Raw genomic sequence first — 27935 nt, forward strand, 5'->3', positions numbered from 1 at the left:
AAGGAAAATCGTAACAACAAATATAAAAAGCTTGTGCCAACAACAAGTCAGCGCCAGTATTTTACTGTAAACGTCGGGTAACTATTTATAATTTTTTATGTTTTAAACTGAAAAACGATTAAATTACAGATTTTTACTGATCTGTTTAGCTATTTTGAAGTGAACATTCTAATAAATTACGATTTCAACTTTTAAAAGTTTGCAAACAAATTTTTAATTAGTTATTTTTTATTCTAATAAACAATTTCATCTTTTTATAATCGTTGAATTATTAAAATTAAAAATTAAACATTATTACATAAAAGTAGTTTATCCTGTTATTAATCCACAACTGTAAAATTATATGGCTTCAGAACGGTGAAAAAAACCATTTCAAAATGGATTCTGGTGTATTTTCTTATTAAAGATTGCAGCATTACTTCTTGCCACCTGCAGATGGCTATGATTGGTCATCCATATTCAGCAAACGAGATCAACAACGCAGTTAAGGAGACAAATTCCCTGACTTTTTGACAATTTTCGACAAATTTCCTGACTTTTTCCAAACACTAATGAAAATCCCTGACTTTGAACCCTGAAAATAACAAGATGCTTTTTTTGCTATTGTGAATCCACTATTAGGAACTAATCATACGAGGGGCACAGTTAATCACTGTTTTAGAAATATTTTATTGTTGAAACTCAGTCAAAGATGCATTTTGGGCATAAGCCCCTCATCAGTTTGACCTGTTTAAGTACTGAAATGTCAGTACAACAAATGCCAGTTTAACACAATTTTTGATATAATGAATATATCTCAAATCCCATGAATATATCTCAAACCCCATCCACCAATTTCCTACTCAGATGAATGAAAAAATATTTCAATTTAACAAATACCGTAACAACAAAAACTTCAGTTTAACATAATAAAAATTCCATCCATTACAAAAGAATAGTTTCATTTTAATGAAATCTATTAATACATAAATCATTCATTATTAGTAAATGATGAATATTATGTCAAACAGTACTCTCAAATTAAATGTTGACTCTGCCATGAAACTGTTAATTTGAGAGACTTATGCCCAAAATGAATCTTTGATTGAGCATCAATAATAAAATACTACTAAAACAATGATTAACCGTGTCCCTCATAAGATTAGTTCCTAATAGTGGATTTACAATAGTGAAAGAAGATAATACAATAGTGAAGAATCTTGTTATTTCACAATATTAATTGGAAAGCAAAACTCATTGAATAAAGTTGCTTTATCATTTAAAGTGGAAAAACTTATAATGAAAAGCTGTCATAATTACTGAAAACATTACAATTACTTTAACAAAAATTAAGCAAAATTATAAAATTTTATGATTTTTAAAACTTTCAAATCATTTTATATTAACTTTAAATATATTTTAAAAGTTTAATCAAACTTAAAAAAGAAAGAAATAGACATGCTGATTATAATAAGATAAGAATTCTATCTAGTTCTCAAAATAATAAACTTTCTTCCATTTTTTTAAATATTAATTTGGATAAATATATTTTTTCCTTTTTAGTAAATTAACATCTAACAATTAATCAACAATTAATAATATCATTGATGCATTGACATTGACAATAACATTGACAGTTCAGAACAAGTCAATATAATAATCTTTCATTATTAATAAATTTAACTTCTAAAAAGTTAAGTTACAAGATTATTTTAAAAATATGTACCAAAAGTTGAAAACTTTAATAAGTACAAATATGGAATATAGTTGCCATGAAGATTCTTCATCAATACTTAGTATTCATATTCCATTGTTTACCGTATATTTAAAAATTATTACCTTTGTGAATTTTCAATATAAATTAAATAACATTTTCATAATATTTTTGATGTCTGATTCTCCTTAAATGATAATAATATTTTAATTAACATAACTTACCTCCTGCGAAAGAACCAAGAACAAACCTATATATGCTTTCTAATATTTGGATACCAACACCTCTATCAGCAGGACTCTGTTGGAGAAATATTTATTTTTTAAATTATCATTTGAATATTAAAATGTCACAGAAGAATTGATAACATATTTTAAATCCAAAATAAGATCAGAAATCAGCTTTTACAACAGATAAAGTTATAATTCATCTATTTAACAATAATTGACTACAAAGCAGACATTAAATGCATCCTTCTAATTAATCTTTGTACTTAAATTTTAAAATTTTCAAAGTACAAAAAATTTTTAATTAAAAAAATTCATAAATATTTAAATTAAAAATTCTTATTTTATGTACTATATGTATATATAATAGACAAACATTCTTAATTTTACTATATATGATACTTAGGAACAGTGATGGTCCCTACATAAATAAATCTGTCCCTGATCATCCCCATAAATGTTAAATAAAGAATCCTTTGGTTTTTATGAATTATTAAACATATAATTTTGCATTACAAACTGCATGGTTATCACCAAGTCACGTCATGTGACTTAAACTCTCAAAACTCAAACTTGTAAATAAACCTCATTATTACATATAATTCTTTTTGTTCAGACTATTTCAGTTTAGCACCACATTCAATTTAGTGTCAATAAATGGTAATACTAAATTGATGTTTGACTACAGTAATACCCTGAACTTACGCGATAGGTGGGACCGAGCGATAACCATGAAGTCGAATTCGCGTAAGTCGGGGTATAATTTCCCAATTTGTGTAAAATCCAAGTCGGATGTATGTAAGCTAATAAATTTTCTCGTTAATCTTATCTCGTCTTTTGATTCATTCACGGTTACAAGAAATCACCACATAGAGTCTCTCGAGTCTCTGTAGATATAACAAACACAGAAATAAATAACACAAAATAAATTGTAGCTATGTGTCGATTCCGCTCGACACGTCCGAGCACGTAAGCCAAACAATAGTGTGAGGGGAGTGAGTAATCGAGAGTTGCGAGGCGCTCAAACAAAAGAGGAATTGACAAGATTTGAAAATCGCGTAAGTCGGGGTATTACTGTATATATTAATTTTATCCAACTATTTAATTATTTTACCCATTAATTTAAAATAATCTTAACTTTAGTATTAATTTAAACCTATTCAAGATTTATAATAATATTTTCAAAATGCACATAAACTATTAGTTTTAAGTAAAATTTTGATTTCATAAATTTACTAAAATTTTTAATATATAAATAGTTTAAGGTAAATCAAATTTCCAAATCCTTTTGTTTGATTTTTTTAGGACTTCTAATTAAACAAATATGAATTTGGTGTAATTTTACTGAATCATTACTTAAAGAATTTTTAATAAAATAATGTATAAATAATCTATATTTTTATAATGTTAAAAGATACATCTGTTCAGTCAATTTTTCTTAGGTATTTCAAAAATAATTTTGAAAAAAACAATAGTTCATAAAATAACTATTAAAAAAATTTTGTAGAAAAAAGGAAAAGATATTTTCATAATAATAAATGTACTAACTACTACTTAAACAATAGTATAGTAAATAGTAAAGTAAATAATAATTAATTAAATAATATACAATTTACATTATATTTATAAATTGATATACAAACACACAATTATATGTCATTTATTAAACTTACATCAACTGCTTTCATTTCTGTTATTGGTCTTAAAACGTGCCTTGTTGGTCTGTAAGGTGCTATTTTTTCTAAATCTTCAAAAGTGATGCGTCTAGTTTTGAAATTTATACACAAAGTTATTCAGTAGAAAGACAATTTAACATAAATAATTTGATATCAATAAAAAATATCACCATCATTAAAAATCAATAACTTTTTCAAAAACTGCATGTTCAAATGATTCAAAATATAAGATAGTGCCATATATTTTCAAAAATTATCAAAATGTTTAATGTTATTCTTTATTGCATAATTTACATTCCTTAAATTTAAAAGAAATATTCCATCAAAATGTTAAGTTTAGCACATTATTTATATCAAGCAAATCTGAGAATAGAATTTAACATTTTAGATTGTCTGAGGATTTTTAATTCAGTTGTTACTTTGTCCTTGTTATATATATGCTTCTGAGATATGGGGTTATCAATCTGATGATTTAGATCCAGTGTTGGCTACGTTTATTAAAAAATTATTTGGTTTATCTCGGTGTACTCCAAGATATTTAATTTTTAAGGAGTGTTCATTATTGCCTTTTTTCCTTTGTAGTTTTAAATAAGTGTTTGAATTGGATGAAAAACATTGGAGTAGAAGGTGTTTATATTATATTCTAAATAAGAATGACTTTTTGTGGACCAAAAATTTAAGGAATAACTGTGTTAATAATGGTATTCATTTTGATGAATTATTAAATAATTATAACTGTTGCTGTTTACTGAAATTAAATTATTTTGATAATTATATTTTGGATTTGAATAGGCATATTAATTTGAGTTCTTATAATACCTGGTATAAATATTTAAATAAATCATTTTTTGATAGTTTTGTTTATAATAATAATAACATCTCTTATAATATTAGTTCTACAATAACGCAAGTTAGATGTAATTCTCTTAATTTTTTGCAGAATTATTGCAGAGACATTTATATACATTGCCAAGATGATCAGTCTCTGAATGCATATCATGTGATAGCTAAGTGTATTAATTTTTCTAAACTACATGAAAATATTTCTGGTGTTTTTACTATTTCTTTTGAAAAATTTTTGGACCTTATTGGTAATTTACATAATTTTGATTTATTTTTCTTTATCCAGAAAGTTAAATTATTTTTTTGGTAATTTTATGATGATTATTTTGTTTTAGTTGTCATTCAAGTAGATTGGTGCATATTTTGATTTGTTTTTCATTTTGGATGATTTAATTTTGNAAAGTTGTTAAAATAATATTATATGAGATGTTAATATGCGTATTTAAAACGCCCTTGTAACAGGCGAAAGCCTTCTACGCCAATAAATTTCAATTTAATAAATAGAAAAAATCAAAGTTGTTAAAATAATATTATATGAGATGTTAATATGAATATTTAAAACGCCCTTGTAACAGGCGAAAGCCTTCTACGCCAATAAATAATTTCAATTTCAATAAATGCACATCACATGATAGTTAAATGTATTAATTTTTCTACACTATGTGAAAGTATTTTTGGTGTTTCTATTTCTTTTGAAAAATTTTTCGATCTTATTGGTAATTTAGATAATTTAGATTTATTTTTCTTTATCCAGAAAGTTAAACTATTTTTTATGTAATTTTATGACGATTATTTTGTTTTAGTTGTCATTCAAGTAGATTGGCACATATTTTGATTTGTTTTGCATTTTGATCATTTAATTTTGCACAGAGGTGGCATTATTTTATCTGTTAAATGTGTGTTCAAGCCTAAGAAATATTGGGAGACTATCCACTGTTTTGACATGATAATTAATTTTTCTTCTGTTTTAGGTTACTTTTTATACAATTTGTGTTTTTATTTTTTTGGATAATTTTGATAATGTTGATATTTTGTTTAAATTATTATTTATTGTCGGTTTTGTAAAATTTGTATTATATTTATGTGTATATTCTGTTTTTTTCTGTAATAATTCATTAATTACAGTATTATTGTGGTTTTACTTTTTTGTAATGATTATTTGTATATGTTTGTTTTCCACGCATCACGGTGAAACCAGTATGCTTAAATAAATAATGCATTTAATGTAAGTCAAGGCTTTTAAAGGTTTAACCTCCAATTTTGGAAAGGATTAAAAACGTAAATAAAAAATGTTACTACATCAATAAAACTGTATATTGTATATTTACCAGATGACTGTAATTAAAATGCCCCTATTCAATACTGTCTGCAGAGATACTGAGCAGTTCAAATGCAACCAAATCTGACATAGCCACCACAATAACATTGGCTAAATGTTTAATTCTGAATATTTGAATTCAATTTGATATTTTATACTTTAAATTCAGTTTGATTTTGTATTCAAATAAAAAAGAAAAGTGCAGAGTGATTTCCTTAATATCTTTTATTCATTTTATCATCAACCAAACAAATATCTCTAAGTTGAATTCATCAAATTAGCAAAAGAACCTTTATCTAGGGAATTTCCTAGTAACTGTCAAACAAGCACTTTTGGCATTGCAAGCAACAAACATTTTATCTGTACAAGATATGTGTGCTATACATAGACATTAGCAATGTAGAAGATACTACTCAATGTGATTTCCATTTGAAGGTATAAAATCTGAAATTGATGAACAGTGCATTCTATGACAGACCACAACAGATCCCATGTGATGCTTCTCACATGCAATGTGATACTGTCTTTCAAAGCTGCCAAACTTGCAACAAGTTCTTGATAATAGTATAAATAGTATAGTTCATCAAGAACTATACTATTTATCAAGAATTATTTATTAACCAAAAATCAGATTAAAATATGGAGAATGAGGTGACCAAGTGGTATGACTTGCATAACAAATCACTGTATCAGTGAAATGATATATACAGCACAGTATTCTGGTATTTTTCACAAAAATAACAGATGGTTTGATACTGTAGATAGCAGTGGCCTGCGGTGACATTTGATGATAGGGAAGCTGTGCTGCCTCTGAATAGAATCATTGAAAGCGTATATACGATATTTATATGAAAGCGTATTATACGATATTTTGGTATGTAGCATCCATGAGCTAAACCATGAGAATGGTTCTCTGTAAAGCGTGGTTTACACATTTTCAAGAAAGTGTAACCACTTTTCCACAAATGGACTCAAAGCAATTGTTACTATTGCAGTTGGAGTACTTGTTGAGTATCAATATACAGTACTACCTGGATGACAACCCCAAAGTGAAGCATTTTACATCTTTATTTTTATTCAGTTTTTATTGTTTTATTTTAAACTTTTTATGTTTTTACCCTTTTATTTGCCAATTTTTCTATATTTTAACAAGTTTTACCTTTTCAGTTTTACTTGTTTTACCTAAGTTTTTTAAATACTTAGTTATTCCAGCGGTCACTATTAGATATGATTCCAGTTTTACCATTTTTATACATTAAGGACTGGTGAGGGACAAAAAGTCCAATATGCATTTCCTTTTGTGATAAATAGAAAATAAAATCTACTTTTTCCTTCAAAAAAATGTGTTCCTGTGTAATAAGTTCTCTATAGCAACTTTGTGCTTAATTCTAAATATATATTTTTTTGCTTTCAACAACAATTTTCCCTCAACTTTATCTGTATTACTTAAAAATTTTCAATAAAATTGTTTAATTGAAATTTTGAATTCTTCAAATTACAGTGGAACCTCGGTATACGACCTTAATCCGTTCCCGATGTTTGGACTTATACTGAATTGGACGTATACCAAACCAACCTTTCCCATAAGAAGTAATGTAAAAATGATTCATCCGTTCTCGTGTAAAAAAAATGGCTGGCTTTAAACACCTCGCTTTCCTGGCTAGTTCCTGCTTGATTTTTCGTGAGATCAGCGTGTATCTTTTTAGCTTTCTTGCATATAATTGCTTCTGATATGCTGTCCCCAGCACTGTTTTTCAGTTATCCAAAGCAAAAGCAATTTCTCAACATGATCTAATGTCTTCGATCTCTGTTTAGAAATTGATTTAACCCCTTTTGCAACGTTAGCAGATTTAATAATGTCTTTATTTTTCGCGATTATCCATATTGTCGTTCTCGGAATACGGTAAACAACAGTTAAAATCTCAAACATGCGTGCCAGCTTCGTATTTCTCAACAATCTCTTTTATCAGTTCCATTGTAATTCTAGTCATTTTTTTAGTTTTCTGTCGCTTTTCATTTGCCTTTTTGCGATTCATGATTAATAAAAATAATAAAATTTTACTTACGAATTAAAATCAGAAGAAATTTAACNAAAAAGGTAGTAACATCCTAACTGCCTTTTCATGTAAAACTGGATATTCAGATTTAACTTTAATCCAAAACTGTGTTATGGGCATTGATTCAAACAATGTTTTAAATCCCAAGTCTGAACTTAATTCGATTAGTTTTTCGTGTTCAAAGTTGTTCAATCTATCAGTTTACTATCAATAAATGGATTAATAATCTACATATTTCTTATTCAGGAACAACGCATGACAAGTTAAATATATATTTTTAAAGTTTTTGCGAACCAGTCAGATTAGAGTTGCGGACTGGTGGTTGAGAAACATGGGTCTAGACTATTCCTCAAGTTTCTATAAAAAATTTCTGTTCATTTCTTTCTCTCTCTAATAATTAAATTATTTTACGATTTTCTATTTTAGTTCCGGACAATTCTGGAACCTCATACTTGTATTCCAATGACGTCATAATATTACAAAAATTGGGATTCTTAAAACTTATAAAATAAAATAAATACAGAAATAAACAACAAACGAAATTACAATTATACGTTATTAAAGTATAGAAGCTCAGCACAGAGAATCGTAACTACAAATCTCTTTCTTTTGCAACCTAACTATAAAAGTTGTTTTGGTGTTGTTTTGCACAAAAGATAATCAAATTTATTTTAATTTTTAGTAATGTAATTAATTTTTTTAAAATTTACAGCTTTTTAATTTTTAAATTTTAATTATAAGCAAGTTAACATTGGTTAAACTATCGGATTACCTGTTGATTTTCGAAAATATAACTACAGAATATTTATTACAAGCATGATCAATCTTGCCAGTTTTTAAGCCCTAAATTTGCCAAAATCAGTGATATTTGTTACCCAATATCATTTCAGTTAACTAATTATTAAACTATGTATCGAAGTTGCGGAAAAAAACGGAAGAGAGAGGGAAAATATGCTTGCAGTACAGTACATTCAAGGAAAATCGTAACAACAAATATAAAAAGCTTGTGCCAACAACAAGTCAGCGCCAGTATTTTACTGTAAACGTCGGGTAACTATTTATAATTTTTTATGTTTTAAACTGAAAAACGATTAAATTACAGATTTTTACTGATCTATTTAGCTATTTTGAAGTGAACATTCTAATAAATTACGATTTCAACTTTTAAAAGTTTGCAAACAAATTTTTAATTAGTTATTTTTTATTCTAATAAACAATTTCATCTTTTTATAATCGCTGAATTATTAAAATTAAAAATTAAACACTATTACATAAAAGTAGTTTATCCTGTTATTAATCCACAACTGTAAAATTATATGGCTTCAGAACGGTGAAAAAAACCATTTCAAAATGGATTCTGGTGTATTTTCTTATTAAAGATTGCAGCATTACTTCTTGCCACCTGCAGATGGCTATGATTGGTCATCCATATTCAGCAAACGAGATCAACAACGCAGTTAAGGAGACAAATTCCCTGACTTTTTGACAATTTTCGACAAATTTCCTGACTTTTTCCAAACACTAATGAAAATCCCTGACTTTGAACCCTGAAAATAACAAGATGCTTTTTTTGCTATTGTGAATCCACTATTAGGAACTAATCATACGAGGGGCACAGTTAATCACTGTTTTAGAAATATTTTATTGTTGAAACTCAGTCAAAGATGCATTTTGGGCATAAGCCCCTCATCAGTTTGACCTGTTTAAGTACTGAAATGTCAGTACAACAAATGCCAGTTTAACACAATTTTTGATATAATGAATATATCTCAAATCCCATGAATATATCTCAAACCCCATCCACCAATTTCCTACTCAGATGAATGAAAAAATATTTCAATTTAACAAATACCGTAACAACAAAAACTTCAGTTTAACATAATAAAAATTCCATCCATTACAAAAGAATAGTTTCATTTTAATGAAATCTATTAATACATAAATCATTCATTATTAGTAAATGATGAATATTATGTCAAACAGTACTCTCAAATTAAATGTTGACTCTGCCATGAAACTGTTAATTTGAGAGACTTATGCCCAAAATGAATCTTTGATTGAGCATCAATAATAAAATACTACTAAAACAATGATTAACCGTGTCCCTCATAAGATTAGTTCCTAATAGTGGATTTACAATAGTGAAAGAAGATAATACAATAGTGAAGAATCTTGTTATTTCACAATATTAATTGGAAAGCAAAACTCATTGAATAAAGTTGCTTTATCATTTAAAGTGGAAAAACTTATAATGAAAAGCTGTCATAATTACTGAAAACATTACAATTACTTTAACAAAAATTAAGCAAAATTATAAAATTTTATGATTTTTAAAACTTTCAAATCATTTTATATTAACTTTAAATATATTTTAAAAGTTTAATCAAACTTAAAAAAGAAAGAAATAGACATGCTGATTATAATAAGATAAGAATTCTATCTAGTTCTCAAAATAATAAACTTTCTTCCATTTTTTTAAATATTAATTTGGATAAATATATTTTTTCCTTTTTAGTAAATTAACATCTAACAATTAATCAACAATTAATAATATCATTGATGCATTGACATTGACAATAACATTGACAGTTCAGAACAAGTCAATATAATAATCTTTCATTATTAATAAATTTAACTTCTAAAAAGTTAAGTTACAAGATTATTTTAAAAATATGTACCAAAAGTTGAAAACTTTAATAAGTACAAATATGGAATATAGTTGCCATGAAGATTCTTCATCAATACTTAGTATTCATATTCCATTGTTTACCGTATATTTAAAAATTATTACCTTTGTGAATTTTCAATATAAATTAAATAACATTTTCATAATATTTTTGATGTCTGATTCTCCTTAAATGATAATAATATTTTAATTAACATAACTTACCTCCTGCGAAAGAACCAAGAACAAACCTATATATGCTTTCTAATATTTGGATACCAACACCTCTATCAGCAGGACTCTGTTGGAGAAATATTTATTTTTTAAATTATCATTTGAATATTAAAATGTCACAGAAGAATTGATAACATATTTTAAATCCAAAATAAGATCAGAAATCAGCTTTTACAACAGATAAAGTTATAATTCATCTATTTAACAATAATTGACTACAAAGCAGACATTAAATGCATCCTTCTAATTAATCTTTGTACTTAAATTTTAAAATTTTCAAAGTACAAAAAATTTTTAATTAAAAAAATTCATAAATATTTAAATTAAAAATTCTTATTTTATGTACTATATGTATATATAATAGACAAACATTCTTAATTTTACTATATATGATACTTAGGAACAGTGATGGTCCCTACATAAATAAATCTGTCCCTGATCATCCCCATAAATGTTAAATAAAGAATCCTTTGGTTTTTATGAATTATTAAACATATAATTTTGCATTACAAACTGCATGGTTATCACCAAGTCACGTCATGTGACTTAAACTCTCAAAACTCAAACTTGTAAATAAACCTCATTATTACATATAATTCTTTTTGTTCAGACTATTTCAGTTTAGCACCACATTCAATTTAGTGTCAATAAATGGTAATACTAAATTGATGTTTGACTACAGTAATACCCTGAACTTACGCGATAGGTGGGACCGAGCGATAACCATGAAGTCGAATTCGCGTAAGTCGGGGTATAATTTCCCAATTTGTGTAAAATCCAAGTCGGATGTATGTAAGCTAATAAATTTTCTCGTTAATCTTATCTCGTCTTTTGATTCATTCACGGTTACAAGAAATCACCACATAGAGTCTCTCGAGTCTCTGTAGATATAACAAACACAGAAATAAATAACACAAAATAAATTGTAGCTATGTGTCGATTCCGCTCGACACGTCCGAGCACGTAAGCCAAACAATAGTGTGAGGGGAGTGAGTAATCGAGAGTTGCGAGGCGCTCAAACAAAAGAGGAATTGACAAGATTTGAAAATCGCGTAAGTCGGGGTATTACTGTATATATTAATTTTATCCAACTATTTAATTATTTTACCCATTAATTTAAAATAATCTTAACTTTAGTATTAATTTAAACCTATTCAAGATTTATAATAATATTTTCAAAATGCACATAAACTATTAGTTTTAAGTAAAATTTTGATTTCATAAATTTACTAAAATTTTTAATATATAAATAGTTTAAGGTAAATCAAATTTCCAAATCCTTTTGTTTGATTTTTTTAGGACTTCTAATTAAACAAATATGAATTTGGTGTAATTTTACTGAATCATTACTTAAAGAATTTTTAATAAAATAATGTATAAATAATCTATATTTTTATAATGTTAAAAGATACATCTGTTCAGTCAATTTTTCTTAGGTATTTCAAAAATAATTTTGAAAAAAACAATAGTTCATAAAATAACTATTAAAAAAATTTTGTAGAAAAAAGGAAAAGATATTTTCATAATAATAAATGTACTAACTACTACTTAAACAATAGTATAGTAAATAGTAAAGTAAATAATAATTAATTAAATAATATACAATTTACATTATATTTATAAATTGATATACAAACACACAATTATATGTCATTTATTAAACTTACATCAACTGCTTTCATTTCTGTTATTGGTCTTAAAACGTGCCTTGTTGGTCTGTAAGGTGCTATTTTTTCTAAATCTTCAAAAGTGATGCGTCTAGTTTTGAAATTTATACACAAAGTTATTCAGTAGAAAGACAATTTAACATAAATAATTTGATATCAATAAAAAATATCACCATCATTAAAAATCAATAACTTTTTCAAAAACTGCATGTTCAAATGATTCAAAATATAAGATAGTGCCATATATTTTCAAAAATTATCAAAATGTTTAATGTTATTCTTTATTGCATAATTTACATTCCTTAAATTTAAAAGAAATATTCCATCAAAATGTTAAGTTTAGCACATTATTTATATCAAGCAAATCTGAGAATAGAATTTAACATTTTAGATTGTCTGAGGATTTTTAATTCAGTTGTTACTTTGTCCTTGTTATATATATGCTTCTGAGATATGGGGTTATCAATCTGATGATTTAGATCCAGTGTTGGCTACGTTTATTAAAAAATTATTTGGTTTATCTCGGTGTACTCCAAGATATTTAATTTTTAAGGAGTGTTCATTATTGCCTTTTTTCCTTTGTAGTTTTAAATAAGTGTTTGAATTGGATGAAAAACATTGGAGTAGAAGGTGTTTATATTATATTCTAAATAAGAATGACTTTTTGTGGACCAAAAATTTAAGGAATAACTGTGTTAATAATGGTATTCATTTTGATGAATTATTAAATAATTATAACTGTTGCTGTTTACTGAAATTAAATTATTTTGATAATTATATTTTGGATTTGAATAGGCATATTAATTTGAGTTCTTATAATACCTGGTATAAATATTTAAATAAATCATTTTTTGATAGTTTTGTTTATAATAATAATAACATCTCTTATAATATTAGTTCTACAATAACGCAAGTTAGATGTAATTCTCTTAATTTTTTGCAGAATTATTGCAGAGACATTTATATACATTGCCAAGATGATCAGTCTCTGAATGCATATCATGTGATAGCTAAGTGTATTAATTTTTCTAAACTACATGAAAATATTTCTGGTGTTTTTACTATTTCTTTTGAAAAATTTTTGGACCTTATTGGTAATTTACATAATTTTGATTTATTTTTCTTTATCCAGAAAGTTAAATTATTTTTTTGGTAATTTTATGATGATTATTTTGTTTTAGTTGTCATTCAAGTAGATTGGTGCATATTTTGATTTGTTTTTCATTTTGGATCATTTAATTTTGTGCAGAAATAGTGTTCTTTTTTCCTTTAAATGTGTGTTAAAGCCTAAGAAATATTGGGGGACTATCTGCTGTTTCAACATGATAATTAATTTTTCTTCTGTTTTTAGATGGATGTAGTTATTTTATATACAATTTGTTTTTTATTTTCTTTGGATAGTTCTCCCTATAATTTTGATTATGTTGATATTTTAAATTATTATTTATTGTCAGTTTTGTAAAATTGTATTATATTTATGTATATATTCTTTGTTTTTTCTGTAATAATTCATTAATTCATGTATTATTGTGGTTTTACTGTTTTTATAATGATTAGTATAGGTTTGTATTCTCTGTATCATGAGTGAAACCAGCATGCATAAATAAATAAAATAAATAAATTAAAAATTTTTAGAATATTTTCATCATTGTACAACTAAAAAATTTTCTGCCTCCTTAAATGTTTGAATGTGTTTTCTTATTTTTAAACATGAAAAATATACCAAAAGTCAATATTAATTCATAAATTCATATAACCTGAAAAATTTATGCTGAAAATTATCATCATATTAGTATTTTTAATATGATATTAATTTAATATAATAATTTTAACATAAGTTTATAAAATTTTAATTTTATAAATATGTTAAAAATCTTACAAGGAGACCCTACAGCTTTGGGGAAATGGATTTTGATGATCATTGGTGTAGAAGCAGTACACCATGTGAGTGTACTACCTGTAAAATACTAAAGTGCAATACTCAAATATAATCGAGAAAAACAAACTTAAATTTTTCTTTAGCACTTTATGTATAAGTTATGCGTACTTCCGCTTGAGCGCGCTGTGGCGTGAGTGGTAATGCTCCTGACTCATACGCTTGTGTGCTCAGGTTCGATTTTATTGTTGTGTATACTGTTTTTTCCATTTTTTTATTCATAAATACTTATATAATGTATTTATTTATTTACTCATTCACATTTATTTCTTATTATTTATTGATTTTTTTGGTATCTTTTTTATTTATTTATTTATTTTAATTTGATTTCTACTATTCCAAGTCTAATATTTTTATTTTGAAAACTTACCTTTGTCAAGTTGAGAGGAGGCTACTTATGTCAGGTTTGAACATGGGTCTATAGACTTTTTCACTCACTCTTTAACAGTTTGTTTCTGAATTTTGACATGAATAGATGTATTTGTGCAGTGAAATTTATTTTGAAAAATTATTTTATAATTAAAAAAATAGCTAGACACCAACCAAATGCCGAAATTCTATCAAGCTAGTTTAAGGCTAATTACTAAATGAATTACATAACAAATTTGGCTCTAGATGCAAGCGTTAGGTGCCTTCTTGTATTAACATTAATAATTATAATTAAATAAATTAATTTAAATAATTTAGAACCGCTGTTAATACGAGATGGTGCCTAACGTTTACCTCTAGAGCCAAATTGGTTATGTAATTCATTTAGTTATTAGCCTTAAACTAGCCTGATAAAATTTCAGCATTTGATTGGTGTCTAGCTATATTATATATCTGGTCTAGCAATGTTGTTTGTATAATTAAAAAAATGTCATCAAGAGAAGCAAGTTCTTCACATTGTGACAAAAAAAACTGTTGATGATAACTCTTTATAGTGATGTATCGAAGCAGCGGCTAAAAGATGGAGTAGTGTATTATGAGAGTTTACTTTTTGAAAATAATTTAATTGCAACATCATCTTCTGATACACTATCTGAAGATGCTATTCTGATAGGCACAGAATTATACAATAATACATTGGATGTGTTGAATGAAAAAACTTTATAATTGATGATGAATTGATTTATATCCAAGAAGAGTGTACAGAAGGAAATTTTGAAGCAGTTAAAGATGACTCATCTAATGACTATGTACCTGATTAAAAAAAAATAGGATAAAGGAATATATTTCACTGGAATATAAAATCAAAGTTTTAAAAGTAGCAAAAGCCCACCCTATGTGGAAACTATAAACATTACAAAAAACAAATGTAGTCATTTGAAAAGAATGGATCATTTAAAATTATGGGAAAAAGATGTTAAACGTGGTGAAACTATTTTTTATAAATATCATTTGACTGATTCTTGGACATATGACCACTTTGTCGAAATGAGACAAAATCATAAAAAAACATCAATAAATAATAAGAAATAAATAAATATTACCTTTGGTAGCTGTTATTATAACCAATCTTTGACCAATAAAATTTCATGTAATATTTACAATAGTAATAATAAATATAAAATGAATGTTGATAAATTAAAAAAATCAGGAGTTGTATATAAAATTAATTGTAATTGCCAAAAACTAAAAAATTATATAGGTGAAACTAGTAGAACATTAGAATTAAGAATTAAAAAAAAACAAAGCAGCAATTAGATTAAAATACAATAATTCTCCATGGTTCAACCATATAAAAAATAGTAATTGTCAAGTAGATAAAAATAATATAAAAATAATTCATTCGGAAAAAGATATGTATAAATGTAAATTTAAGGAACATATCGAGATTATAAATTTTAATGATGATAATTTAATCAATATATCAAATGGTATGCAAATAGATCAACAGTGGTACAATATAATAGGTGGCACTAATGGAAAAAAGTGATTGTAATGTATTTATCATACAGTGTTGTGTCAGAAAATAATTGGAAATATATTGTGAAATTGTGTATGTATTCTCTTAAAAATGTTTTTAATATTACTATGCTACATATAATTAACCTGTAAAACGATTATAATTACAGTTACTGCAACGTTATATTGTAGAAAATATACATTCTTTCAAAGTTGTACTTATATAAGATTTTATGAGCACATGTTGCAAAATATAAAAGTGAGTATGTATCATATTATATTGTTATTTTATTAGAATATGTGATGATATTGAGTAAAAAATTATAAAATTATTAATATATTAGGTTTTCCATATTAATGTTTGGAAAATGTATGTGTGGTATTTTTAATGGCTGTATTAAAAAATCTTTCCAATGTTACCCTTTATACACCGTGGTTTTAGAAGACAAAACCATATGTATCGTATAAGTGTGACAATTTTTAAGTATGATAGTTTTATGTCAGTAAGTATGACCTACATGCGAGAAATTTTGTCATGTTACTAATTGTGGTTTTTTTAATAATTTGCAGTATTGCACTGAAGAGGGACTTAGAATTTATATAAGCCTGAAATGCATATGTGGAAACAATAAAAGACGTGTCTAACCTGAAAGCTGTAATGATAGTCTACCGAACTTAATTTCGGATTAAAGAGACATACATACATACATTAAGAAATAAATGAGTGAGTAAATAAATAAATACATTATAAGTATTTATGAATAAAAAAACGGGAAAAAAAGCATACACAACAAGAGTATCAAACCTGAGCACGCAAGTGTACGAGTCAGGAGCATTACCACTCAAGCCACAGCACGCTCAAGCAGAAGTACGCATAACTTATACATAAAGTGCTAAAGAAAAATTTAAGTTTGTTTTTCTCGATTATATTTGAGTATTGCACTTTAGTATTTTACAGGTAGTACACTCACATGGTGTACTACCTCTACACCAAAAATCAACAAAATCTGTTTCCCCAAAGCCATAGGATCTCTTTGTCAATGTTAAAAACTTCTATAATTTACTTTCACTAATACATGTGAGAACTACTTAGAATTTTGAATAATGTTTAGAATAAAGTTTTTAACATTTAAAATAAATATGATTTTAAGTCTCCCAAAAGTGAATATAACAATGCTTATAAATGTTAGAGATATAATAAAATAAATACAAGTAAGAAAGAAAACTATTATTGGCTAATCAAAAATTAGAAGGTCAAAATAATTTGTAAAAAATATCAAAAGATAACAATTCTTTAAAAATAAACTTAACAAATTATCGAATTAGAATTAGAAATATTTTGTTACAACCTTATTATAAATTTATCACATAAAAAATTTCTAATAAAAAATTTTAAATATTGTTTTAACTGATTTCTTTATAATACTTTTTAAATCAAATATGGGATAAAATGGTTTACAACGAAGGATAGAAAACATATTTCTAAATGCTTCATTTTATTGTAATCTATTTATAATAAATTTATTATAAAAATTACATTATTGAAATAATAATAATAATTAAAGTTGTAAAACTGTTTTTAATTTTAATTAAAATGGAGTAAGTTACAAGAATTAATCTAAAAAGTTTATTTAATTACTTCTTTCATTTTATAGTAAGGATAACATTATTGATATTGACAATATTATTCTATTACAGAATGAAAGGATTACCAAACTAAAATTTGACTTAATTTTTCAAAATAATTTTTTTTGTCACAAGTTATTGTATATTTTCTGCTCTTTTTTTTAATATATACAACAAAAATTGCAAATGCATTTTTTTAATTTTACATAGTCTTATTTCAAGAAGCATTTATTAAACCTTTCTTATTTCACTCAATTTAGGTGACTGACTTTGTTAGAATTTTGTAATGTCAAATGTAAACTTCATTATTCATATTTTTCTTCTGTTTCTCTACATTTTAATATTTATTACTAACAGCATGAAATATACTGCTTTTAATATAAATACAGACTATAAAAATATATCTCATATCATATTATAGAACAAAAATCATAAAAATGTTATTTAAATTGGTATAAAGTTTAAAAATTTATTTAAATTTACCCTGTATGATGATGCAAAAATCCTGATAATTCAAACAAAATATCTATTTCCAAAGGTGTAATTTGTGACATCTGAAGAGAAGCTGATAAAAATTCTTCTAAAAATTGTAATAATATTTAATGCAATATAAATAAAGAAAAAATACTTAATAAATTTCAAAATATACATCAAGTTTATATACTAACCTTTGGTAACTTCTAAATTAGTATTTCCTCTGGTAAAATGTAAATAAATTTTCTTTACTAATTCCATATTATTTAACAAACTATTAAATGCCATGAAGTAAGGAAATGTAACAACATGACTAGGTGCTTCACCAGCTACCTAAATAATTGATAATTTTAAATTATATTAATAACTTAAAATGTTTAAATATTCAACAACATGCATTTTCACATATTGGTTGTATAAATTTGTTATGCTAGTTAATCAAACGATACATCCAAACTATTATTGGGCTACAGTGTTGCTAATTAATTAAAATATTAAGCAGTTTTAACTAGAGGTAGGCAGTTAAACAATCATCTCACGTTAAATTTAATATATATTTAATATATATTATTAATATATTTAATTATGTATTACTTATAATTATTACNGTCTCTGTAGATATAACAAACACAGAAATAAATAACACAAAATAAATTGTAGCTATGTGTCGATTCCGCTCGACACGTCCGAGCACGTAAGCCAAACAATAGTGTGAGGGGAGTGAGTAATCGAGAGTTGCGAGGCGCTCAAACAAAAGAGGAATTGACAAGATTTGAAAATCGCGTAAGTCGGGGTATTACTGTATATATTAATTTTATCCAACTATTTAATTATTTTACCCATTAATTTAAAATAATCTTAACTTTAGTATTAATTTAAACCTATTCAAGATTTATAATAATATTTTCAAAATGCACATAAACTATTAGTTTTAAGTAAAATTTTGATTTCATAAATTTACTAAAATTTTTAATATATAAATAGTTTAAGGTAAATCAAATTTCCAAATCCTTTTGTTTGATTTTTTTAGGACTTCTAATTAAACAAATATGAATTTGGTGTAATTTTACTGAATCATTACTTAAAGAATTTTTAATAAAATAATGTATAAATAATCTATATTTTTATAATGTTAAAAGATACATCTGTTCAGTCAATTTTTCTTAGGTATTTCAAAAATAATTTTGAAAAAAACAATAGTTCATAAAATAACTATTAAAAAAATTTTGTAGAAAAAAGGAAAAGATATTTTCATAATAATAAATGTACTAACTACTACTTAAACAATAGTATAGTAAATAGTAAAGTAAATAATAATTAATTAAATAATATACAATTTACATTATATTTATAAATTGATATACAAACACACAATTATATGTCATTTATTAAACTTACATCAACTGCTTTCATTTCTGTTATTGGTCTTAAAACGTGCCTTGTTGGTCTGTAAGGTGCTATTTTTTCTAAATCTTCAAAAGTGATGCGTCTAGTTTTGAAATTTATACACAAAGTTATTCAGTAGAAAGACAATTTAACATAAATAATTTGATATCAATAAAAAATATCACCATCATTAAAAATCAATAACTTTTTCAAAAACTGCATGTTCAAATGATTCAAAATATAAGATAGTGCCATATATTTTCAAAAATTATCAAAATGTTTAATGTTATTCTTTATTGCATAATTTACATTCCTTAAATTTAAAAGAAATATTCCATCAAAATGTTAAGTTTAGCACATTATTTATATCAAGCAAATCTGAGAATAGAATTTAACATTTTAGATTGTCTGAGGATTTTTAATTCAGTTGTTACTTTGTCCTTGTTATATATATGCTTCTGAGATATGGGGTTATCAATCTGATGATTTAGATCCAGTGTTGGCTACGTTTATTAAAAAATTATTTGGTTTATCTCGGTGTACTCCAAGATATTTAATTTTTAAGGAGTGTTCATTATTGCCTTTTTTCCTTTGTAGTTTTAAATAAGTGTTTGAATTGGATGAAAAACATTGGAGTAGAAGGTGTTTATATTATATTCTAAATAAGAATGACTTTTTGTGGACCAAAAATTTAAGGAATAACTGTGTTAATAATGGTATTCATTTTGATGAATTATTAAATAATTATAACTGTTGCTGTTTACTGAAATTAAATTATTTTGATAATTATATTTTGGATTTGAATAGGCATATTAATTTGAGTTCTTATAATACCTGGTATAAATATTTAAATAAATCATTTTTTGATAGTTTTGTTTATAATAATAATAACATCTCTTATAATATTAGTTCTACAATAACGCAAGTTAGATGTAATTCTCTTAATTTTTTGCAGAATTATTGCAGAGACATTTATATACATTGCCAAGATGATCAGTCTCTGAATGCATATCATGTGATAGCTAAGTGTATTAATTTTTCTAAACTACATGAAAATATTTCTGGTGTTTTTACTATTTCTTTTGAAAAATTTTTGGACCTTATTGGTAATTTACATAATTTTGATTTATTTTTCTTTATCCAGAAAGTTAAATTATTTTTTTGGTAATTTTATGATGATTATTTTGTTTTAGTTGTCATTCAAGTAGATTGGTGCATATTTTGATTTGTTTTTCATTTTGGATCATTTAATTTTGTGCAGAAATAGTGTTCTTTTTTCCTTTAAATGTGTGTTAAAGCCTAAGAAATATTGGGGGACTATCTGCTGTTTCAACATGATAATTAATTTTTCTTCTGTTTTTAGATGGATGTAGTTATTTTATATACAATTTGTTTTTTATTTTCTTTGGATAGTTCTCCCTATAATTTTGATTATGTTGATATTTTAAATTATTATTTATTGTCAGTTTTGTAAAATTGTATTATATTTATGTATATATTCTTTGTTTTTTCTGTAATAATTCATTAATTCATGTATTATTGTGGTTTTACTGTTTTTATAATGATTAGTATAGGTTTGTATTCTCTGTATCATGAGTGAAACCAGCATGCATAAATAAATAAAATAAATAAATTAAAAATTTTTAGAATATTTTCATCATTGTACAACTAAAAAATTTTCTGCCTCCTTAAATGTTTGAATGTGTTTTCTTATTTTTAAACATGAAAAATATACCAAAAGTCAATATTAATTCATAAATTCATATAACCTGAAAAATTTATGCTGAAAATTATCATCATATTAGTATTTTTAATATGATATTAATTTAATATAATAATTTTAACATAAGTTTATAAAATTTTAATTTTATAAATATGTTAAAAATCTTACAAGGAGACCCTACAGCTTTGGGGAAATGGATTTTGATGATCATTGGTGTAGAAGCAGTACACCATGTGAGTGTACTACCTGTAAAATACTAAAGTGCAATACTCAAATATAATCGAGAAAAACAAACTTAAATTTTTCTTTAGCACTTTATGTATAAGTTATGCGTACTTCCGCTTGAGCGCGCTGTGGCGTGAGTGGTAATGCTCCTGACTCATACGCTTGTGTGCTCAGGTTCGATTTTATTGTTGTGTATACTGTTTTTTCCATTTTTTTATTCATAAATACTTATATAATGTATTTATTTATTTACTCATTCACATTTATTTCTTATTATTTATTGATTTTTTTGGTATCTTTTTTATTTATTTATTTATTTTAATTTGATTTCTACTATTCCAAGACTAATATTTTTATNAATAATAATAACATCTCTTATAATATTAGTTCTACAATAACGCAAGTTAGATGTAATTCTCTTAATTTTTTGCAGAATTATTGCAGAGACATTTATATACATTGCCAAGATGATCAGTCTCTGAATGCATATCATGTGATAGCTAAGTGTATTAATTTTTCTAAACTACATGAAAATATTTCTGGTGTTTTTACTATTTCTTTTGAAAAATTTTTGGACCTTATTGGTAATTTACATAATTTTGATTTATTTTTCTTTATCCAGAAAGTTAAATTATTTTTTTGGTAATTTTATGATGATTATTTTGTTTTAGTTGTCATTCAAGTAGATTGGTGCATATTTTGATTTGTTTTTCATTTTGGATCATTTAATTTTGTGCAGAAATAGTGTTCTTTTTTCCTTTAAATGTGTGTTAAAGCCTAAGAAATATTGGGGGACTATCTGCTGTTTCAACATGATAATTAATTTTTCTTCTGTTTTTAGATGGATGTAGTTATTTTATATACAATTTGTTTTTTATTTTCTTTGGATAGTTCTCCCTATAATTTTGATTATGTTGATATTTTAAATTATTATTTATTGTCAGTTTTGTAAAATTGTATTATATTTATGTATATATTCTTTGTTTTTTCTGTAATAATTCATTAATTCATGTATTATTGTGGTTTTACTGTTTTTATAATGATTAGTATAGGTTTGTATTCTCTGTATCATGAGTGAAACCAGCATGCATAAATAAATAAAATAAATAAATTAAAAATTTTTAGAATATTTTCATCATTGTACAACTAAAAAATTTTCTGCCTCCTTAAATGTTTGAATGTGTTTTCTTATTTTTAAACATGAAAAATATACCAAAAGTCAATATTAATTCATAAATTCATATAACCTGAAAAATTTATGCTGAAAATTATCATCATATTAGTATTTTTAATATGATATTAATTTAATATAATAATTTTAACATAAGTTTATAAAATTTTAATTTTATAAATATGTTAAAAATCTTACAAGGAGACCCTACAGCTTTGGGGAAATGGATTTTGATGATCATTGGTGTAGAAGCAGTACACCATGTGAGTGTACTACCTGTAAAATACTAAAGTGCAATACTCAAATATAATCGAGAAAAACAAACTTAAATTTTTCTTTAGCACTTTATGTATAAGTTATGCGTACTTCCGCTTGAGCGCGCTGTGGCGTGAGTGGTAATGCTCCTGACTCATACGCTTGTGTGCTCAGGTTCGATTTTATTGTTGTGTATACTGTTTTTTCCATTTTTTTATTCATAAATACTTATATAATGTATTTATTTATTTACTCATTCACATTTATTTCTTATTATTTATTGATTTTTTTGGTATCTTTTTTATTTATTTATTTATTTTAATTTGATTTCTACTATTCCAAGTCTAATATTTTTATTTTGAAAACTTACCTTTGTCAAGTTGAGAGGAGGCTACTTATGTCAGGTTTGAACATGGGTCTATAGACTTTTTCACTCACTCTTTAACAGTTTGTTTCTGAATTTTGACATGAATAGATGTATTTGTGCAGTGAAATTTATTTTGAAAAATTATTTTATAATTAAAAAAATAGCTAGACACCAACCAAATGCCGAAATTCTATCAAGCTAGTTTAAGGCTAATTACTAAATGAATTACATAACAAATTTGGCTCTAGATGCAAGCGTTAGGTGCCTTCTTGTATTAACATTAATAATTATAATTAAATAAATTAATTTAAATAATTTAGAACCGCTGTTAATACGAGATGGTGCCTAACGTTTACCTCTAGAGCCAAATTGATTATGTAATTCATTTAGTTATTAGCCTTAAACTAGCCTGATAAAATTTCAGCATTTGATTGGTGTCTAGCTATATTATATATCTGGTCTAGCAATGTTGTTTGTATAATTAAAAAAATGTCATCAAGAGAAGCAAGTTCTTCACATTGTGACAAAAAAAACTGTTGATGATAACTCTTTATAGTGATGTATCGAAGCAGCGGCTAAAAGATGGAGTAGTGTATTATGAGAGTTTACTTTTTGAAAATAATTTAATTGCAACATCATCTTCTGATACACTATCTGAAGATGCTATTCTGATAGGCACAGAATTATACAATAATACATTGGATGTGTTGAATGAAAAAACTTTATAATTGATGATGAATTGATTTATATCCAAGAAGAGTGTACAGAAGGAAATTTTGAAGCAGTTAAAGATGACTCATCTAATGACTATGTACCTGATTAAAAAAAAATAGGATAAAGGAATATATTTCACTGGAATATAAAATCAAAGTTTTAAAAGTAGCAAAAGCCCACCCTATGTGGAAACTATAAACATTACAAAAAACAAATGTAGTCATTTGAAAAGAATGGATCATTTAAAATTATGGGAAAAAGATGTTAAACGTGGTGAAACTATTTTTTATAAATATCATTTGACTGATTCTTGGACATATGACCACTTTGTCGAAATGAGACAAAATCATAAAAAAACATCAATAAATAATAAGAAATAAATAAATATTACCTTTGGTAGCTGTTATTATAACCAATCTTTGACCAATAAAATTTCATGTAATATTTACAATAGTAATAATAAATATAAAATGAATGTTGATAAATTAAAAAAATCAGGAGTTGTATATAAAATTAATTGTAATTGCCAAAAACTAAAAAATTATATAGGTGAAACTAGTAGAACATTAGAATTAAGAATTAAAAAAAAACAAAGCAGCAATTAGATTAAAATACAATAATTCTCCATGGTTCAACCATATAAAAAATAGTAATTGTCAAGTAGATAAAAATAATATAAAAATAATTCATTCGGAAAAAGATATGTATAAATGTAAATTTAAGGAACATATCGAGATTATAAATTTTAATGATGATAATTTAATCAATATATCAAATGGTATGCAAATAGATCAACAGTGGTACAATATAATAGGTGGCACTAATGGAAAAAAGTGATTGTAATGTATTTATCANTTACAAGGACGTGATTTATTAATACAGAATATTCTTCTGCCATCAATAGAATCTTCTTCATATAGATATTTAACCTTAGTTGTCCAACATGTAGTACATACATTTACTAATTTATTCTACGTTTTTATTCACAAGTTGCTTTGCATAGTTATATAACTTACAGATAGTATTGATGTTAGCTTTGTCAAGGAACTTATACATGTCCATTTCATTAGAGCAGTTAACTAATCGACCAATATCAGAATTTTGAATGTTCTCATTTCCATTGCAATTTTCACAAATAATATGAAATTTTGATAATATCTTACTACAACTTGGACAATTGGATTGAGAGAAGTCTAAGAATTTATCATTAATAATTATCCCGTTTTTGTTTAGTCTTAACTGTATAAAGAATTTTTTAACATTAAATGCAAGATTTGTCAGCATATAACTATTATTTGATGGGTAATTTAAAATAATTTTATACAGCTTGTATTATTTCGTTTCTGTATGTCTTCAATATCTTGGACAATAGAGTTTTCCATTACTGTATGTATTAGTAAATTACTTTGCTGTTCATTGATGTATGATTGATCCATAAATAGTCTCATCGAAAATCCATATTAAATATCTTTGATAGTTGTACTATCCAATTTTGTTTTAAATCCACAATCTTTGATTTTTGATATAATACATTCAATAATTTTGTTGTTAAATCTTCAGCATTTATAATTTTTTGCAGAAATTTTATATACCTTTTTATTAATATGGTGTTTAATTTATATCTACTTAGTTCTATTCTTACAGCACTACCAGGAATATTGTATTCTAATTGGAAAATTCTACAAATAAAAGTATTTTGTATTTTTTCAAAATCATTGAATTTACCTGTAGATCAGATTGGAGATGCATAACACATTGAATTAATGATAACTGAATTAGAGTTGAAAATGTATTCCCAAATTCTTCATTTTAGTTTTACAGAATAACACTATCAGATTATTTATTAAATTTTTTGCCTTTGTTATTGAGCTTTTATAGTGTTTATCAAATGATAAGTTTGGCATGAATGTTATTCCCAAGAATTTAACTTCATTAACTATTTTCACTTCTTCTTCCTTGATATAAAAGCACATGTGTTTTTTGGATAAATTACTGCTGTTTCAAAAAATCACTATAACTGATTTTTTGGGGTTTATTTTATCCTTTAAATCTTCCAAGTATTCAGATATTTGTTGAATTTTCCTGCAGCCATTGGAGCTACTAATACAATGTCGTCTGCGTATGAGATTGTGTGTATGGTTTGGTTGTCTATTTGAATGCCGTCTTCGTCTCTTACGAAACATTTATTTAAGTCAAATAGGTAAAACTTAAAAAGATACGGAGACAGAGGATCTCCCTGTAGAAGACCTCTATATGTTATAAACAGTGACCAGACATTATTATCTTGTTTAATTATTGTCTTGTATCTCACAAACAACAAACCTATCATTTTTATCAGGTGTTCGTCTGCTTTGTTTTTTCAGTTTTTTCTGTAACTCATTTATACTAATTGAATCATATGTTTTTTCTAGATCTAAAAAAAGGGCAAAGACTTTGTGTCTTGATTAATTGTACTTGAATTAATGCCATTAAAACGAAAAGTGCTGTTTGGGTTCCTCTTCTGTCCACAAAGGCATATTGTGTGGCATTCCTATACTTATTTGTGGCTGTCCAAATATTAAATTTATCAGCTAAAATTGATGTGAATATTTTCTGAAGATTCGATAACAACACTATTGGTCTGTAGTTTGAAGATTCATCTCTTTTGACTTGTTTATAAATCATGAAAATTATTTCATTCCATTTATCTGGAATTATACTTTGATTATAAAATTCATTGAATTGTTTGGTCAAGTAGTCAATGAACTCTAGAGGAAATATTTTAATAAGCGAACTGGGTATCATATCTGAACCAGGTGTTGATTTATCTTTTAGTTTTTTAATTTGATCCTGGACTTCTTCCACCTTAATTATCTCTGCTTGATTAGTTACTTTGATATCTTAAATTCCATTTGTGTTTGATTATGGTTTATTAAATAAATTTCAAAAAATTCTTTAAAATATTTAATCCACTTGTCATGTTCTACTCTTATATGCACACTATAGTCTGATTTCCTTTTGCGAAAGCCATTAATTGTTGACCATAAAACTCTGGTATCTCTTGATTCAGTTAATTTTCTGCTAATATTTGAAAAATACATCATCTTTTTTGCTTTAATTAAATTTATATATGTTTTTTTATTTTGTAAGTATTTCATTAGTGATTTCTTTTGTATTAGTTTTCCTAAAGGCTTTTAAACCCTTTTGTTTTTTAATTTTTTGAATATAACATAAATTGTCTTACCATTCACACTTATATGTTTGTTTGTAGGGACTTAAGCATTTCCCAAATTTGTATTCTTCTAATTTTGTTGTAAGTCTCTGGTAATTCGTTATTGGCTTTTTATCTTCCTCTAAGATTAACATTTCATCAATTATATTTTGGAACTCTTTTAACAATTTCCGTTTATTGTAAGGTCTATAGTCAATGCTTAATGTATGGAGTTGCTTTTCGATCATTTTTTTCTCTTCTTATATCTTTGTAGTATTTCAACTCTAGTTGAATTGGGAAGTGATCCAATAACTAATCCTCCAGAACTGTCAGAGACTTACAGTAATCTATCATAAATTCTGAGAAAATAACATAATCTATCGTCAATTTTCCATTCAGGGAGACAAAAGTAAATTCCACCGAAATATCGCCCTTTATTCTACCGTTCAAAATTATTAATTGATTATCTTGTACAAAGTCTAGGAATGTTTTACCATCTATGTTTAACAGTTTATCTTCGGATGTTCTTCTGTTTTTAATATTATCAAAATTCTGAGAAAATACAGTATCGGTGTTCTCGCTAATACGAGCATTAAAATCT

At 25.5% G+C, this 27935-nt stretch overlaps 1 protein-coding gene across 1 annotated transcript in view; it reads right to left on the minus strand.

Moving 5' to 3' along the window:
- The window catches only part of LOC111615596 (calcium-binding mitochondrial carrier protein Aralar1-like), a 116479-nt gene that overhangs the window by 47110 nt on the left and 41434 nt on the right, over positions 1 to 27935 (minus strand). Inside the window, exons 8-13 of the mRNA XM_023357002.1 lie at positions 18498 to 18636; positions 18313 to 18409; positions 12381 to 12471; positions 10694 to 10780; positions 3594 to 3695; positions 1918 to 1993 (exon numbers count right to left, since the gene is read on the minus strand). Coding sequence (XP_023212770.1) covers positions 1918 to 1993; positions 3594 to 3695; positions 10694 to 10780; positions 12381 to 12471; positions 18313 to 18409; positions 18498 to 18636 — 592 coding nt within the window. The remainder of the gene's footprint in view (positions 1 to 1917; positions 1994 to 3593; positions 3696 to 10693; positions 10781 to 12380; positions 12472 to 18312; positions 18410 to 18497; positions 18637 to 27935) is intronic.

This window comes from Centruroides sculpturatus, unplaced genomic scaffold (assembly GCF_000671375.1).
Source record: "Centruroides sculpturatus isolate CEXI.00-Female unplaced genomic scaffold, Cexi_2.0 scaffold19, whole genome shotgun sequence".
Classification (NCBI taxonomy): Eukaryota; Metazoa; Arthropoda; class Arachnida; order Scorpiones; family Buthidae; genus Centruroides; species Centruroides sculpturatus.